This window comes from Phyllostomus discolor, chromosome 13 (genome assembly GCF_004126475.2).
Source record: "Phyllostomus discolor isolate MPI-MPIP mPhyDis1 chromosome 13, mPhyDis1.pri.v3, whole genome shotgun sequence".
In the NCBI taxonomy this organism is placed as follows: domain Eukaryota; kingdom Metazoa; phylum Chordata; class Mammalia; order Chiroptera; family Phyllostomidae; genus Phyllostomus; species Phyllostomus discolor.
This window is the reverse complement of record NC_040915.2, coordinates 60,568,055-60,582,934: the sequence shown is the minus strand read 5'-3', so window position 1 is coordinate 60,582,934 and position 14,880 is coordinate 60,568,055. Positions and strand designations below refer to the sequence as shown.

At 42.8% G+C, this 14,880-nt stretch overlaps 1 protein-coding gene across 4 annotated transcripts in view; it reads right to left on the bottom strand.

Annotated features, from left to right (window-relative positions):
• SPECC1L (sperm antigen with calponin homology and coiled-coil domains 1 like) overlaps nucleotides 1-14,880 on the bottom strand; it is a 107,137-nt gene that overhangs the window by 70,073 nt on the left and 22,184 nt on the right. The window contains exons 2-4 of one of the 4 annotated variants that reach the window (XM_036014234.1): nucleotides 12,927-13,396; nucleotides 7,005-7,158; nucleotides 314-1,947 (exon numbers count right to left, since the gene is read on the bottom strand). In XM_036014234.1, coding sequence (XP_035870127.1) covers nucleotides 314-1,947; nucleotides 7,005-7,128 — 1,758 coding nt within the window. In that variant the 5' untranslated portion in view covers nucleotides 7,129-7,158; nucleotides 12,927-13,396. Of the gene's footprint in view, nucleotides 1-313; nucleotides 1,948-5,340; nucleotides 5,516-7,004; nucleotides 7,159-12,926; nucleotides 13,397-14,880 lie in introns of those variants that run through there. The other 3 variants (XM_028527838.1, XM_036014237.1, XM_036014235.1) reach the window with 3 other exon arrangements.

The following is a 14,880-nucleotide window of genomic DNA, read 5'->3' as shown; positions in this document are numbered from 1 at the left end:
GTGTAAAATTGCATGACATGCTCCCCTGGGTGCACCCAGAACCAGGGACAAATTCTGCTGTTAGTTTAGACTCCAGCCCCATCCTCTCACAGGCAGGAAAATAGCAATAACAAAATGCGGGCGAGTGAAAGTCACATTGTAAGAATACTTTTCACTCTACCCCAATAAAGGAAAACCATCTTCGAGCTTTAAAAATATCAGCTTATAAAAAAGCTAATGACACCCCTACAAGTGACGCTGGCTCTCAGTAAGCATGCTGGGTACCACAGCTGCATGATGCTGATCCAGAACATTCTATCTACTTAAACAGTACCTTTGCAATGGCGTCCTGCAAGCGATTGGCATCGTTTCGGGTATGAGCCAGGTCTTCCTGAAGGCTGCTTGCCAAAGTCTCTGCTTTTTCTTTGTCCAGCCTGACACTCTCCAGGAGGTCCTGAATATCAGATTTGTCTCCGGAGTTATGGATGGAATAAAGCTCTGCCACTTTCTGCTTTTCATTCTCTAGCTGGGCCTTCAGGCGGTTCATCTCAATCTGGTCGCTGGCCACCGTGGCTTTGTACTCCTCCAACGTGGCCGCCAAGGCCGCTTTACCCTTCTGCTCAGACTCAATAATTCGCTCCATGTGGTGATTCCGTTCTTTGAGCGCCCCTATCATTTCTTGAGCTTCCTTGTTGTCCTGTTCTGCCATCTTCAAAGTATTGCTTAGATGCTGCTGGACACCAAGGAGCTGCTCTCGCTCAAAACGGGCATTCTCAGCGAGATCCATGTAGCGTTGTTCTAACTCCATGTAGCGGCCACTTTTCACATCTTCATCTATGACGTACGAAATGTGGTGCTCATCTAGAAGGGAGCGGAAATACTCGATTTGTCGGCTAAAGTGTTCCAACTTATCACTTTGCTGACATAAAGACTCCATGAGAATGACCTTCTCCTCTCCAAGCCTTTCATTTTCACTGTTCAGCTCCTGGGTAATCTGTTGGAGATCGGCTAGCTCTTGCAGAGTCGCCTGCAGTTCCTCACTTGTGCTGTGTTGGTTCTCTTCCATCTGGTGTATCCGTTCCGTCAAGCAAGCGACAGACACCTCGCTGGCATTCCCGCTGCTCCCCTTCCGGGAGCGCTCTGTGCTCGGAACACCTTCCGACTCCGAGGACGACGGTGCATCGAGGGCGTCATCGCTCGACGTGAGGGGCTGGTACACCTCACTGCACTCGCTGTCTAAGTTGTCCATCGAGTTACTGTGCTGATGGTCCATCAGGGTGTTTTCATCCTGGCTCAGAAGATCCTCCACTGACCCAGGGGCAGAGCCCTCCACTGAGGAAGTCAGAGTCCCTCCTCCGTCACTCTGGTTACCAGGGGTGATTTCTGGGCTCAGGGACTGGTAGCCAAACAGTTTTTCAGAATTGTCTAACCTCTGCTCTAGGGAAAAGCCCAATGCATTCAACCTGTCCTTTAACATTCTGTTTTCATTTTTCAGCTGGTTGAGTTCTTCACGGATGGCAGTGTTCTGTTCCTGTAGCTGCAACAAAGTGGACTCAACGTCAGTGGGCTGGTGAGCAATAATGGCTTCCTTCTCCTCAGATTTTTCATCCCCCTCGGAATGATCCTCATTAATGCCCAGTTGAGCACGCATGTCTCGAAGTTCATTTCTCAAATGTAAAATCTCCACGTCTTTGGTTCTGGCCAGCGTGAGAAGATCTTTCACTTTGGCTTCCAGAGCAGCCTTGTCACTGATCTGATTGTCTGACTTAGACTTGCTCATGCGCACGTCACATTCCGCAGCAGTGCGGCTGCGGGAACGCTTGGCCAGTGCCACATCGTTAGCTCCCTGACCTGCAGAAGGCAGTTTTTTGCTCTGGTTTAGCCGGGTACGTTCACGCAATCTTTCTCTAGTGGAACTGGATTCTTTATTACCTGTGGAAGTGCTCCGCTTGGTTGAAGAACTTGTGCCTACGTGTTTAAAACAAAGAATTTAAAGCAAAAATATTAGTAAAAAAAAAAAAAAGCATACATGCCCAGGTCTAATGAGATAAAATCTAGAGATCTACATTGACTTTATCCTACATTAATTTTGCCTTAGAGTCTGGTTACCGTGAAATTCGGCTCCCTCAGAACCAGATCATTCATCTTTTAACTACCAATGAAGAAGAAGTTATACACTGAATTGTACACTTTAAAAGGGTGAATTTTATGAATGTGAATTAGGTATCTCAATTTAGCTGTTAAATTAAAAGAAAAAGTTATATACGCTAATTTGAATCCTAAACAGGCTTTTCTTTTTAAAGATTTTATTTATCTAATTTTAGAGAGGAAAGGGAGAGAAACAGCAATGTGTGGTTGCCTCTTGTGCATCCCCTACTGGGGACCTGGCCCGCAACCCAGGCACGTGCCTTTAGTGGGAATTGAACCAGCAATGCTTTGGTTCACAGGCTGGCACTCAGTCCGCTGAGTCACACCAGCCAGAGCTGAATCCTACACAGACTTTAAACAGGTGGCCAGATACACAACATCCTAGAGCAAGTTGGATAAAGATGACCCTAGCATTAGCCAGTCGGGTGGCAAATTAACTGTAGAGACAGATGGGAGAGAAAGATCACAGAAGAGCAAAAAGGGAAAGGCAGCCTCCAGAAAAACCCAAACATCTAAGCTACCTACAGTAAACACAAAAAATGTGATCAAAATAAATGCAAAAAATGTTCACATTACCCTGGCTGATGTGGCTCAGTGGATTGAGTGCTGGCCTGCAAACCAAAGGGTCGCAGGTTCAATAAGCAGTGGGAGCACATGCCTAGGCTGCAGGCTAGGTCCCCAGTAGGGGCTGCATGACAGGCAACCACACATTAATGTTTCTCTCCCTCTTTCTCCCTCCCTTCCCGTCTGTCACAAAGTAAAATATATAAAATCTTTAAAAAAATGTTCACATTAGAAAATGCCACATAAATAATAATAATAATAATAATAATAGTTAACACATAGTTAGTGATTACACATACACATGCGTGCATCAACCCTACACATAAATTTACAGTAGCCTCAAAAAACTCTAAGGTAGGTATTATATCTATATCATCTTGTTTTACAGATGAAGAAGCTCACAAAGATGTGAATAATTTGCCAGCATCCCACAGGTAATAAACAGGTAAGGCAACATTCAAACCCAGGCAATCTGGCTCCAGCATCTGTGACTTAACCAGTATGCTCTACTGCAGGGATCCCCACCCCCCTGGGCAGTGCACCCACGCCAGTCCTGTCCTGTTAGTAACTGGGCCACACAGCAGGAGGTGAGTGGTAAGCTTTGCTGGCATTACCACCTGAGCTCCGTCTCCTGTCTCCCCTCAAACCTATACCCAGTCTGTGGAAAAACTGTCTTCCATAAAACCAGTCCCTGGTGCCAAAAACGCTGGGGACTGCTGTTCTGCTGTGTCTCTGAATGTTAGAAAACAATGATGCATTAATGCTCAATAATGATGACACATTAATCAAATTACACTGGTACTCAGCTGCTAAAATTTTAAACCTGTGAAAACAATTGACATGATCCATTGTTTAATCTAAAAGTAACAGGAATATGTTTAAATGCCCATAAACACAAAACAATTAGAGTATTATTTACTTTGAAAAATAATATCTAGACCTAATCAATGAGTATTTTTAAAGAACCTATTGGTTCTTTATGTGGCAGGCACCAGGCTGCAGAAGTAGCAAGGAACAGAAGATCTACATGATATAAGAAGATAATTGTGCCAGGTCTCAGGTGTAGTGGAGGGAAGGGAATTATGGCTGGCCACAAGACAGGTGGAGGGGTGGGCAGGCAGAAGTGAGTGTGGCACATAAAAAGGTAAAGTAAGGCCACACACTTAACAAAAGGAGCAGGAGGTTTCTTTTCTACAGGTTCTGGCAGAAGTAACACCTGCTTGAGTGTGGTTGGTAGGGTAATAACATGGGTGTAGTAATTTATTTTAGTTTTAATTCATATACTTCACATAAAATGTCATGGTGTGCTTATGTGTGATATTGTTGTTACAGAATTACATGCTTATGGTTTTGTAATAAAAGAGTTTATAATTTAAAAAAGGGGGGCATTACTTGTGCCAGACCTTGTATACAGCTTTGTCATGGAGAATTCAGTGACAGATGTCGACAAATATTCCTGAGCAGGGAAGAAACACAAGGAAAGAGTCTTTTTACGGAAATTAATCCAGAGGATGCTAAGTGGAACACACGAGGAGGAGGGAAGAGCAGTGAAGGAGGACTGCAGCAGGCAGTGCGGTGAAAATCAAGGCCTACAGGCAGGGGGTGCGATCTAGATCTTCACCCAAACAGAAGAGACGACAAATCGGCAACAGATGGCAAAGGTGCAAGCACCAGGACTGGGAGCAACAACAGCGAACGGAGGCCAGGGAGGACAAGGACCGGTGTGACGTCTGCCCCAATACTGATGCCCCTCGTTTCTGTAACTCATACCATCGTCCTTACTAAACCAAAAGCTACTCTGAGAAAGGTAAGATCTGTGTGTGAACAAGAGGCAGCGAGGAACACGCCAGTAATGAGGAAAAGAACCGATAACGTACCCAAAGGAAGGGAGATGTAAAGAAATGAGGAGAGGAGACGGAATGTGGAAGAAGAAAAGCCCCCCCCCGTCTGGGACGACTGTGACAAGTAAGTGGATGAAGAATCCGAGGCACAGACAAGCGCACGGCCCTTGGGGAACTCATCAGGAGTAAGAAAACACAGTGCAGGTGGACCGAAGAATTATGGGTGTCATTATGAGATGCACTGTGTCCCCCAAATTCACAAGGTGAAGCCCTCACCCCCAGTACCTCACACTGTGACTGCACTTGGAGACAGAGTGATTCACTTGAAGAGGTAATTAAGTTCATTAACATAGGGCTGTTAGGGTGAACCCTAATACAATATGACTGGTGTCCTTATAAGATGAAGCAATGCGGACACAGATGCAGACCGATGACCATGCAAGGACACAGTGAGAAGGCGGCCACCTGCAAGCCAGGGAAGAAGGCTTCAGAAGAAATCAAATCTGCTGACACCTTGATCGAAGACTTCCGGCCTTCAGAATAGTGAGCAGCTAAATTTCTGTTGGTTAAGCCACCCTGTGACATTTTGTTGTGGCAGCCCCAACAACCGAATACTGGCTCAGGGGCGTTATAACCGAGTTCAGCCTTCTTAGGGCAGGTGGCACTGGTCAGCAGGCAGCCACGTGCGCAAATACATGGGATCTCTCTCAACAAATTCTAAAAGCTGAAAACAGGAGGGGATGCAGATAGTATTAGAGTATTCAATTTCCTTTTAACCACACAACAGAGTATTTCATTTTCTTCTTACCACACAAACTGGAACGTTAAATGTGGTGGTAACCCCAGACTGGAGAATAAAAGATCTCAGGTTCAGTTCTTACCCCACCACCAGCTTTGTGGCCTGGTACAAAAGAGGCACCCAATATTAACTGAGCAAATGAATGCATGGCCTTGGGATGGATACTTGAGCTTTCTACGCATAACTTCCTAATCTCTAAAATGAGGACAGCCCTGGCTGGTGTGGCTTAGTTGGTTGGAGCATCATCCTATAAATTGAAAGGTTGAGGGTTTGATTCCCGGTCAGGGCACATACCTAGGTTTTGGGTTTGATTCCTAGTGCACATGGGAGGCAACCCATTTGTTTCTGCCTCTCTCTCCCTCTCCCCCTCCTCCCTCTCTAAAAGCAATGAAAAAGTATCCTTAGGTGAGAATTTTAAAAAATGAGGATAATAACAGCCTCTCCCTCGCAGGGCTACAGTAAGGATAAAACAGAACACTGCCTGGGGAGCACAAAGTAAAACATGTCTCCTCGCGGTAATCACACCGCACCGCTCTCACAGTCGACAGTGGGGCACGGCCGGGGAGAAAGGGGAATACTCGGAGGGTGGGAGCAGGAGAGAGGGCAGCAGGGCAGCCCCGGCTAGAAAAGGCTAATGCACACAAGAAGGGCAAACAGCCTTAATGATGATGACAGAAGGTCTGACACAGTTTTTGCCAATTTTCTTTCAAAGCTTTCTTACAAACACACGATCTTCTGTCTTTTAGAAGTGTTAGGTTTTTTCCTGTAAGTTTAAAGGTAAAATATACAACATTACTCTTTGGACTATAGGATGAGTTAATTTATGGACTCCATCATATTTCAACACAAACTGTACTTATGAACGAAAAAAGAACGGTAGCATTGGAATGAACGGACCCAGGCACTGATCGTCAAAAGCTGCTAACACCATGGAGAGAGAGACGGCCAGAAACGATGCGCCTCCTGCAGAGAGACAGCCACCGCCTGTGAGGAGCCCTGGGGAAAAAGGACCTGCACGGGTCCCATCAGGGCTCTGGGTTCAGTGACATTTAAAGTGAAGAGAGGGAACAGAGGAACGCAGTCCCGGGCATCGTGAGGATACGACCAAATCTAGGGCTCAGAAAACTCTCCAGTCAAATGAGCAGCTTCTACAGAAATTAAATTGAAAGGAAAGAAGTGAGCAAGCACATACATTAAAAAAAAAAAAAGACTTAAGAAAAACACATCCCCAATTATTATACATGGATCTTAAGTAAATCCTGACTCAAACAAATAGACAGTAAAAATATATATCCACAATACTTATTAGATGGAAATTTAAACTTACTGAATAATTTACAATTAAAGGAATGATTACTTTAAGGACTGACAATGGTATTGTGATTATATATATTTTTTCAATCCTTGTATTTCAAAGACAAGGAAATACCTGTGGATGAAATTTAGGACACCCGGTACTTACTCTGAAATAATAAAGGACAGCAGGTGGGTGTCGAGGAGCCAAGGCCGGCCAGACATTAACAGGACTGACGAGCACATGGGCTGAAATGCCGATCGGGTCACTTTTGTACAAGTTTGAACATATCTTTCATTCGATGGAATTCCCTATACTCTGCCCTCTGCTCAGTCCGACAAAAAGGCAGGTTAACTCCCAGAGCAAAGGCCGCGCGTACCTGTGCTAAGTTTGGACTTGCTCTCCACGGTGCTCATGGCAGGGGCGGACGCTGAGGACGCTGCGGAAGGGCAGGTGCTCTTCTTTCCCTTAACACCATTCGTCACCGCCGCCCCTCCCGCCATTCCGGCTAGAAGGTCATCACTGCTCTTGGTCTGAAAGCAAGAAAATCAAAATAAATTGACCAGATGAAGCAAGATTAAATAATATTTTGAGAATAAACAAAGCTCTGGACTTACAGTGAGTTCAAGAGTTCACAAAGGCTTTCTTACATGTGGCAAGCAGTGCAGCACACTGTGCTACAGAAACGGAACTTCGCAACTAGTTTATGAACAGTCGCCCTTCTTTCCAATACACAGAAATCACATATGTGATCAAAAGTTTTATGGAGGCCTGCCGTGTTCCCACCTGGGCCAGATGCACTGCGGACGAGAGAGAGTACAGACGTCCTCCCTGTTCCTCTTTCACAGGACCTGACTTACGCACAGAGACATCTGGGCGATGCCCACGGGCTATCTCAGGAAAGCCCCGCTGTGCCACAGGAAACGCCACCTCGCAATTTCTAGACAGAAACATCACTGAGAATCAGAAATAATCTGCACTGCTCTAAAATGATTCAATGATGGAACCAATACCTAAAAAAAATTCTCCACTTTTTTCTTACCTCATCTAATTTTTCAGTAGTCTAATTTAAGCCAAAATTGAAAGATTTTTTAAAGGCTTAGGTAATGTATAATAAAAATTAGATATATTATTATTAGAGTGAGGGTTAGTCAACCTAAATTTTCACACTACTTGAGGAAGACCATTTGTAATATTTATTTATATTTTATAAAGATGAGTAAAAAAGTATGAGCATTCACAAAGAAAACAACAAGCACTCTAGCCCTGGCCAGTGTGGCTCAGTTTGTTGGAGAGTTTTCCTGCAAGCAAATTGAAAGGTCACAGGTTCAAAACCCAGTCAGGTCACATGCCTAGGCTGCAGGTTCAGGCCCTGACAGGGCCATGCAGGAGAGGCAGCTGACTGGTGTTTCTCACCCACATCAGGGTTTCCCTCTCACATCACTATTTCGCTCCTTCTCCCTTCTCCTCTCTCTAAAACCAATAACCATGTCCTTGGGTGAGGAATCAAAATAAAAAAGAGAAAGAAAAAGAAAACAAGCACTCTGAAGAAACCTGTTTTTACTTCTCCTAGAAATGAGAGAGAACACGGAGAGTTAAAGATCTATTGGAAAAAAAAAACTAATCTTCAATAAAAAAACAAAATGTTCTGTATCACTAACGTAAAGGTACAAGTTAGTCAACTAATTTATGTTGTTTTCTATCTGGAACCTTTCTTATCCTTAGACAATCATAATGAATTCACTTCCATAAATTAAAATGGTTCATAAATAAAAACAGTTTCTAAAATCTCTCCTATTTCTAAATGTCAGTGGTCCTATATGCAGTACATTCTGTTCTTATCATTCAATTATGAAAATTATTATATAGTAGTATCATTAGGTAGGTCAATCTGTCTTACTAAAAAGAGGCAGAAAAAGGATTACTATTTTAAACAAATTAAACAGAAATAAGCTTTGACAATTTAGAGTTGTCACGGTATGAAAACCTAGGTTATAAACAATAATAAGGAAGGAGGATATATATTAGTTATTAAGGATTACTCATATTATTTAGTAATAGTTTCTGTTCATAAAATTGGTCATTACCTGTGATGCTCAAAAAACTGTAAATCCAAAGTTACACTTCCTTCCTGCCAACTTGTCCCTCACTTGTCAGTCAGTGAATAAACTCACCATACTCTCACATTTTCATATCATCTTTTATACTGTTAATAAAAGTTAAAATGACCTCTGAACCAATTTTTCTTCCTCCCAAGTCAAATATTCTTTTTTTTATTTAATCCTCACCAGAGTATATACTTATCAATTTTTTTTAGAGAGAGAGGAAAGGGTAAAAGGGGGGGGAGAGAGAAATATCAATGTGAGAGAGAGATGTCAAGAGGTTGCCTCCCTACACGCCCCGGCCAGGGACCAAACCCAGGGACGCGCCCTGACGGGATGGAATCGGCACCCTTTCGGTGCACGTGACGACGCTCCAACCAACTGAGCCAAGCAGCCAGGGCAAAGTTACATAGTCTCTACTTTCATAATACTCACATCTAAAAACCACCCTACAGAGTCATGTGAAGAGTGGCTTGTCACACTCCTCGGGGTGCGTTCAGTCTTTGGGTAATGGCAGAGTCAGACATAAATCAGAGGACCACAGAAACTCTGACAGGTATCAAAACAACTAACAAAGCACAGCACTGGCATATGAATAAGCTAGTGGAACAGAATTGAATCCAGGAAGGAACTGCATAGATACTTGGTTTATGACCAAAGAAGCAAGATAGAAAAATAAATAGGTTTTTCACTAAGTAGTGCTAAGTTGTATATTCACAAAGAAAAATAGAAATAAGCCTTATTTCATCCCGTATCAAAAGTAAATCCCATCCTGGATGGGTAGCTCATTTGTTAAGAGTATCATCCTGATACGCCAAGGTTGAGGGTTCGATCCCCAGTCAGGGCACATACAAGAATCAACCAATGAATTTATCAAGAAGTGGAACAACAAATTGATGTCTCTCTCTGTCATGAATAATTTTTTTTAAAAATCCCAAGGGCTAGGATTCAAAAGTCTCAATCATAAAACAAAAAACTGATGAATTTGATTACATGAAAATTAAAATCTAAAACAGAATTTTTTCACTTTTGCATGGCCAAAAAAATCATCATAAGCAAAGTAAAACATTATACATATATATGCATTATACAGAAAGAGAAACAGAGAGAGACACAAAGAGAAACTGGGAGAAGTGTATGTGCACTATCTCACAGATAAAGGGCTAAGACCCCAAGTACACAAAGAACTCTTAAAAATCACAGGGAAAAAAAAAGACCAAAAACCACACAGAAAAGTGAACAAAATAGACAACATGTAATCAATTCATACACACACACACAAAGATGATCAGTCTAATTAACAACAGGAGAAAGGTAAACTAAACATTAAGATACCACTTCTGACCTAACAGACTTACAAAAATGGAAAAGTATAACATATTCATTCCTTTGAGAAGAATATGGGGAAGTAGACACCCTCCAAATAAAAATTCCTTTGAGAAGAATATGGCTGCAAGTTGCTGGTAAGAGTGCAACTTGACATAAATAAGCTTTATCTTTGGGAATCTGGCAATATCTAACATAGCTACACATGCACTTACCTTTTACCCAGCAATCCCACTTCCAGGAACTTACCCTGAAGGCACACCTCCATTAATACAAAAATACGTATGCGTGAGGTTACTTACTGCAGTATTGTTTGTGACTGCAAAATACTGTACTGTAAAATGCTTTTGCATATGAAAGTAGCCGAATCAACTATAGCACATCCATACAATCAAGTATTAAGCACCTATATAAAAAAGAATGTCACCCCAATAAAAAAATCTATAAATAAAAGAATGAGAAAGGCTGCTATAAACTGGTATGGAAACACTTCTAGAACACTTTTTTTAAGTGAAAAAAAGCAAAGTGCGAAAGTATATCTAATTCTGTCAACTTTTATGTTAGAACAAGGAAATAAAAGATATACATGTATCTGCTCATTTACACAAAAAGAAACATAGGGAAAATAAAGAGTAGAGGGTACGGAAAGAGTAAGAACTAGAGGTGGGGGGAGAAAGGCACTTCTCTGAACACACCTCCTCGTATGGTTCTGACACACAGAACCACGTAAGGTTCACATGCTCTAAACAGATAAACAAACAGAATAAGCAAGGGAAGGGAACCCTAAAATTAAACACACAGGAGCAAATGAACCCAACTGCATTTCAAATGCTTGACAAAACCGTCATGGGGTGTGGGGCCCCAAAACACCTTTTGGAACAGAGAATACTGACCATAAATTCCCAAACTCTCAAGCTAAAGACAAAGAAAGTGTAAATATTGAACTCTAGATGGTAGATTTGTTTTTTGCAGTGGTGTGGGTGAACAACTCTCTACCTTCTATACACACTAAGACTGAGAAAATAGGTAAATGTACCACAGATAATGAGAGCCAGGCTTTGGAAGAGATTACTATGAGCCTTGTGTGTTAACGGGAATTGAAAGCATCAGTGGGAACTCGGAGGTTTTAATATCTATGGAAAGAAACAGATACAAAAGGTGATTTAGTTATACAAGTATGCACATTATCAGTGTGTGTGTGTGTGTGTGTGTGTGTGTGTTTCCTATCTCTGTCCACCGAGAGGGCTCAGAAATAGTACACTCAACAGCAACGAGTGTGCCTAGCTTCCAGATGGTTTACATTCTCTCCTTCACTAAAGGAACAAGGCCACTGGGGTGCAGGTTTGCTCTGCTCTTGCTAGAACTCTGTGGCTGCAGAGTACGTGCCCTCTACGGTGATTCACGAAGCTCAACGCAGATGCTCTGTGAACTGTGCTGGATATATATTATGCTTCAACAAAAAAGTGAAAACAAAACAAAAACAATTCTGTACTTCCAACCTGGCTTTACATGAAACTACCTGCAAGCTTATAGAAATTTGTCCCTATTTCTTTTAATGTTTTACCATTCTATAAATACATGTGAATCCCCACAGGTAAATATCCTCCATCAGTAGCAGTCCAGAAAAATGAAACTGATGAAGGAATAGACTTTTAGCTACTTTTTAATAACATACGTAAAATACAGATCATTTGGTAAAAACATTCCAGACACAAATAATGAAATACTACAACCAAGGTATACATGCTTCTCAAGGTAAAATTCAAGTTTCATAGTCTGCATCTTCATCTCAAAATGTAAGATTGGTTTTAAATTTCACCTTTCGAGTTTCACAAATGGATTACTCAATCATAATGTTAACTCGTTTTATACTGAAAAGGCACGATTACAAACTGTCAAAACTCATCAATTATTTAGATAGATTCTAACTGAAGTAACTGAAGCTTATGAATTCCCATCAATCAATTTTTAGAAAAAAGTAGTCTCATCACTACAGTGACTGAGAGTTTAATGCTTCCACCAGAATGAACACAAATACCAAGCAGAGTATGAGACCTGCAACATGCAGGCATGTAGGAAACCATTTCTGCACGGAAAATAATCTTTTCTCCTGTCTGTGACAACAAAGAACTAAGCACACACAGGCCCCAAGGCAGTTATCACTGCTACTGACCAGAGTGGGAACAACTCCCCAAAGCACAACGTAAATGGAAGTAGGGCTTCGTTTGACCACTTGTAAAGCCCCAGTCAGCAGCGAGGCACTCTGGGTCAGAGGACCCTTTCCAGAACACTCAACTAGATCCCACCTCTAACAATAATTGAAATGAGAGCAGTTAAAAAAAGGGCACATCCCCGTACCCTGCCACTACATGAAAAGTGTCACGAGAACCCTGCACGGCAACAGACACGTATGTGCATGCAGGCGTCGCCATGAGAGGACGAGTGTGTGTGCATTGTGTTTAAATAATTAAATTAAAAGCCAAACGCTTCATTCACCTGGTTGAACCATCAGTGAGTGCTCCGTCAGTTACAGGAGTTCAAGTTGTGGGCGGGTGCCTGCATGCTAGAGAACCACAGTGAAATATGAAAACTTAGAAAAATAAAATAACACTTAAGTGTGTGGGCCTCCAAGTCTTTTTAGTTTTTTCCAATTTTTCTGTTATCAGTTTCCTTCTTTGCTCTGTGTCTTCTTACTTCAACCTCTGTTCAAGGGTCTTTTCTCCTAAGCTTCCCCTCCTCTGTGACCCTCCCCCCACTACACACACCCAGAGAACTTCGACCAACCCACCCAGCAGCGCCAATGCCACGGAGAGCTGGTGTGTGCTGGCACACAGCGTGTGCACAGTTCTGCTTTACGACGGAGGAGTACTCACTGTTCAAGACCAAACTACTAGCAACTCCGAATCCCAGCCGCAGAAGATCCGACACGCCTCCTGCGCACACTCCATTCCAACCCTTCAGAGACAAAGCCTGCCAGTGAGTGACAAGGAGACAACAGCAGGCAGGCAGGAGTGCAAGTCCAGAGCCAGTGTTTCAACCTGTTCTTCCAGTCACGTAAATAACAGGTCACGCAGGGACTCCACTCCAAAGACAGCCCCAGAAACCGAGTAACCAGTTAGGTCAGAAAACGCCAGCTATCTCACATGAAAGAGTGGCAGCTCTGCCACGAAGGAAATAATTCGTGGTGTTGATGCAGACTAACGGGAGCAAGGCAAAGGTCTACTCCTGGTACCGTCCCTTAGGCCACAGGATGACACCAGCTGCTCATCATGGCAGCAGGAAGGGGAAAATCTGGGGGCATCTCCAAGCCCACAGAGTAAGTCTGGGTCCAGTTTTGACAACCCTGTAATAGAAAAACCAGCATTTCCTGCTAGATCTTTCAACATATACAAGGAAGTCCCTCACCAGCTGTTCCTGGGAGGTACTTCTAAAAATAATTAAGCCTCAATCTATCAAAGCCCTGCATGGACAAAAGGCTTTTAAATGGATCGTGTTTCAGGCAGTGCTTGGGTTCTCCCTAACAGAAACACTCTCCAGGTTTTCTTCATTAAGTCAGAATATCCACCCGAACACCACACATCCCTAAAACAAACAAGCAAAGAACAAACAAATGAATTCTGGGCTGAGAAAGGCTGGAAGAAGAAGAACACATGAGTCTCTGTGCAATGACATTACACTTGACCTGGAGCCATCCGAACCAACACAGGCTCTGAGACCACCCAGGAAGATTAACTTTCAGGAGTCAATCCTGGGCTAGAGAGAAGTTTCTAGAGTGAACCAACAAAACTGCTACAAACGCTAACTACTTTCATACATTCCCCTCATTTCCTCCTGACCGTGGCCCCACGGAGCACATGGGAAACCCATGCCTGCCTGCTAGCTCCTAAGCCCATGACCTCACGGAGCAACTTTCAATCTTGTTCATCTCGTGGCCCACAAAAACTAATTACTAAAATTCTGTGGCACACCAAAAAATATACTTGTTTGCCAATCTGACAAAAATACATATAACTTTGATTCATTCACACTGGACGGCTATTGTTGCACTGGCTGTTCTCTCTCTCTCTCTCTTTTTAAATTTGACAATCTAAGGGAAGGGGTCAGTGCCCCAAACTAAATAGTCGGGTATTGCATGTTTTAAAAATTCTCACAGCACACCAGTGCGTCTCTTGCAGCACAGCAAACCAGCTGAAAACCACTGATCTAATGAATCGCAGTCCTATACTGACAAGAACTATGCCAGCCTTTAAAGGAGTGTAAAGAAAATTAGTGTCACCCAATTTTAACTAGAATTAATACTGGATCAGTTGTCAGAAAAAGAGTAACAGTTATGGCATGTGAAGGGGTGGGGGGGGAGATAAAATCCCCCATCTACAGGTCTCAGGAATATTATCGCTGGTCACCCTTTAAGATCCACCATCGACCTTCTGGCTAGAAACAGTATCTTCCTCCTTGAAAATGCTTACACTGTTTTTCTGCTCTCCCAGGGCATCTGGTTTTTTCACGTGTATTTTAGTTTTTCTGCATGTGACTCACCTCCATCCATTATTCCCCAAACTCCTTGAAGGCAGACCCTTCCTCCAGCTCATACCAGCACAGAGCCTTGCACAAGGTGGCCACTCAATGATTCTGTTTCACGAACAAGCTTACTGTTTGGTTTCACTCATAAAGAGAGACCACACACACCAGTTATGACCTCCCATCACAGACTATGTGCTCCTAGCACCAGAAGAGGGCACACCCTAAGTAATGCATATTTAATAAACCAAACATCGTATTAAGATCCCCGCCTTCTAAAAATCCACCATATATTCAAACGTCGCCCAT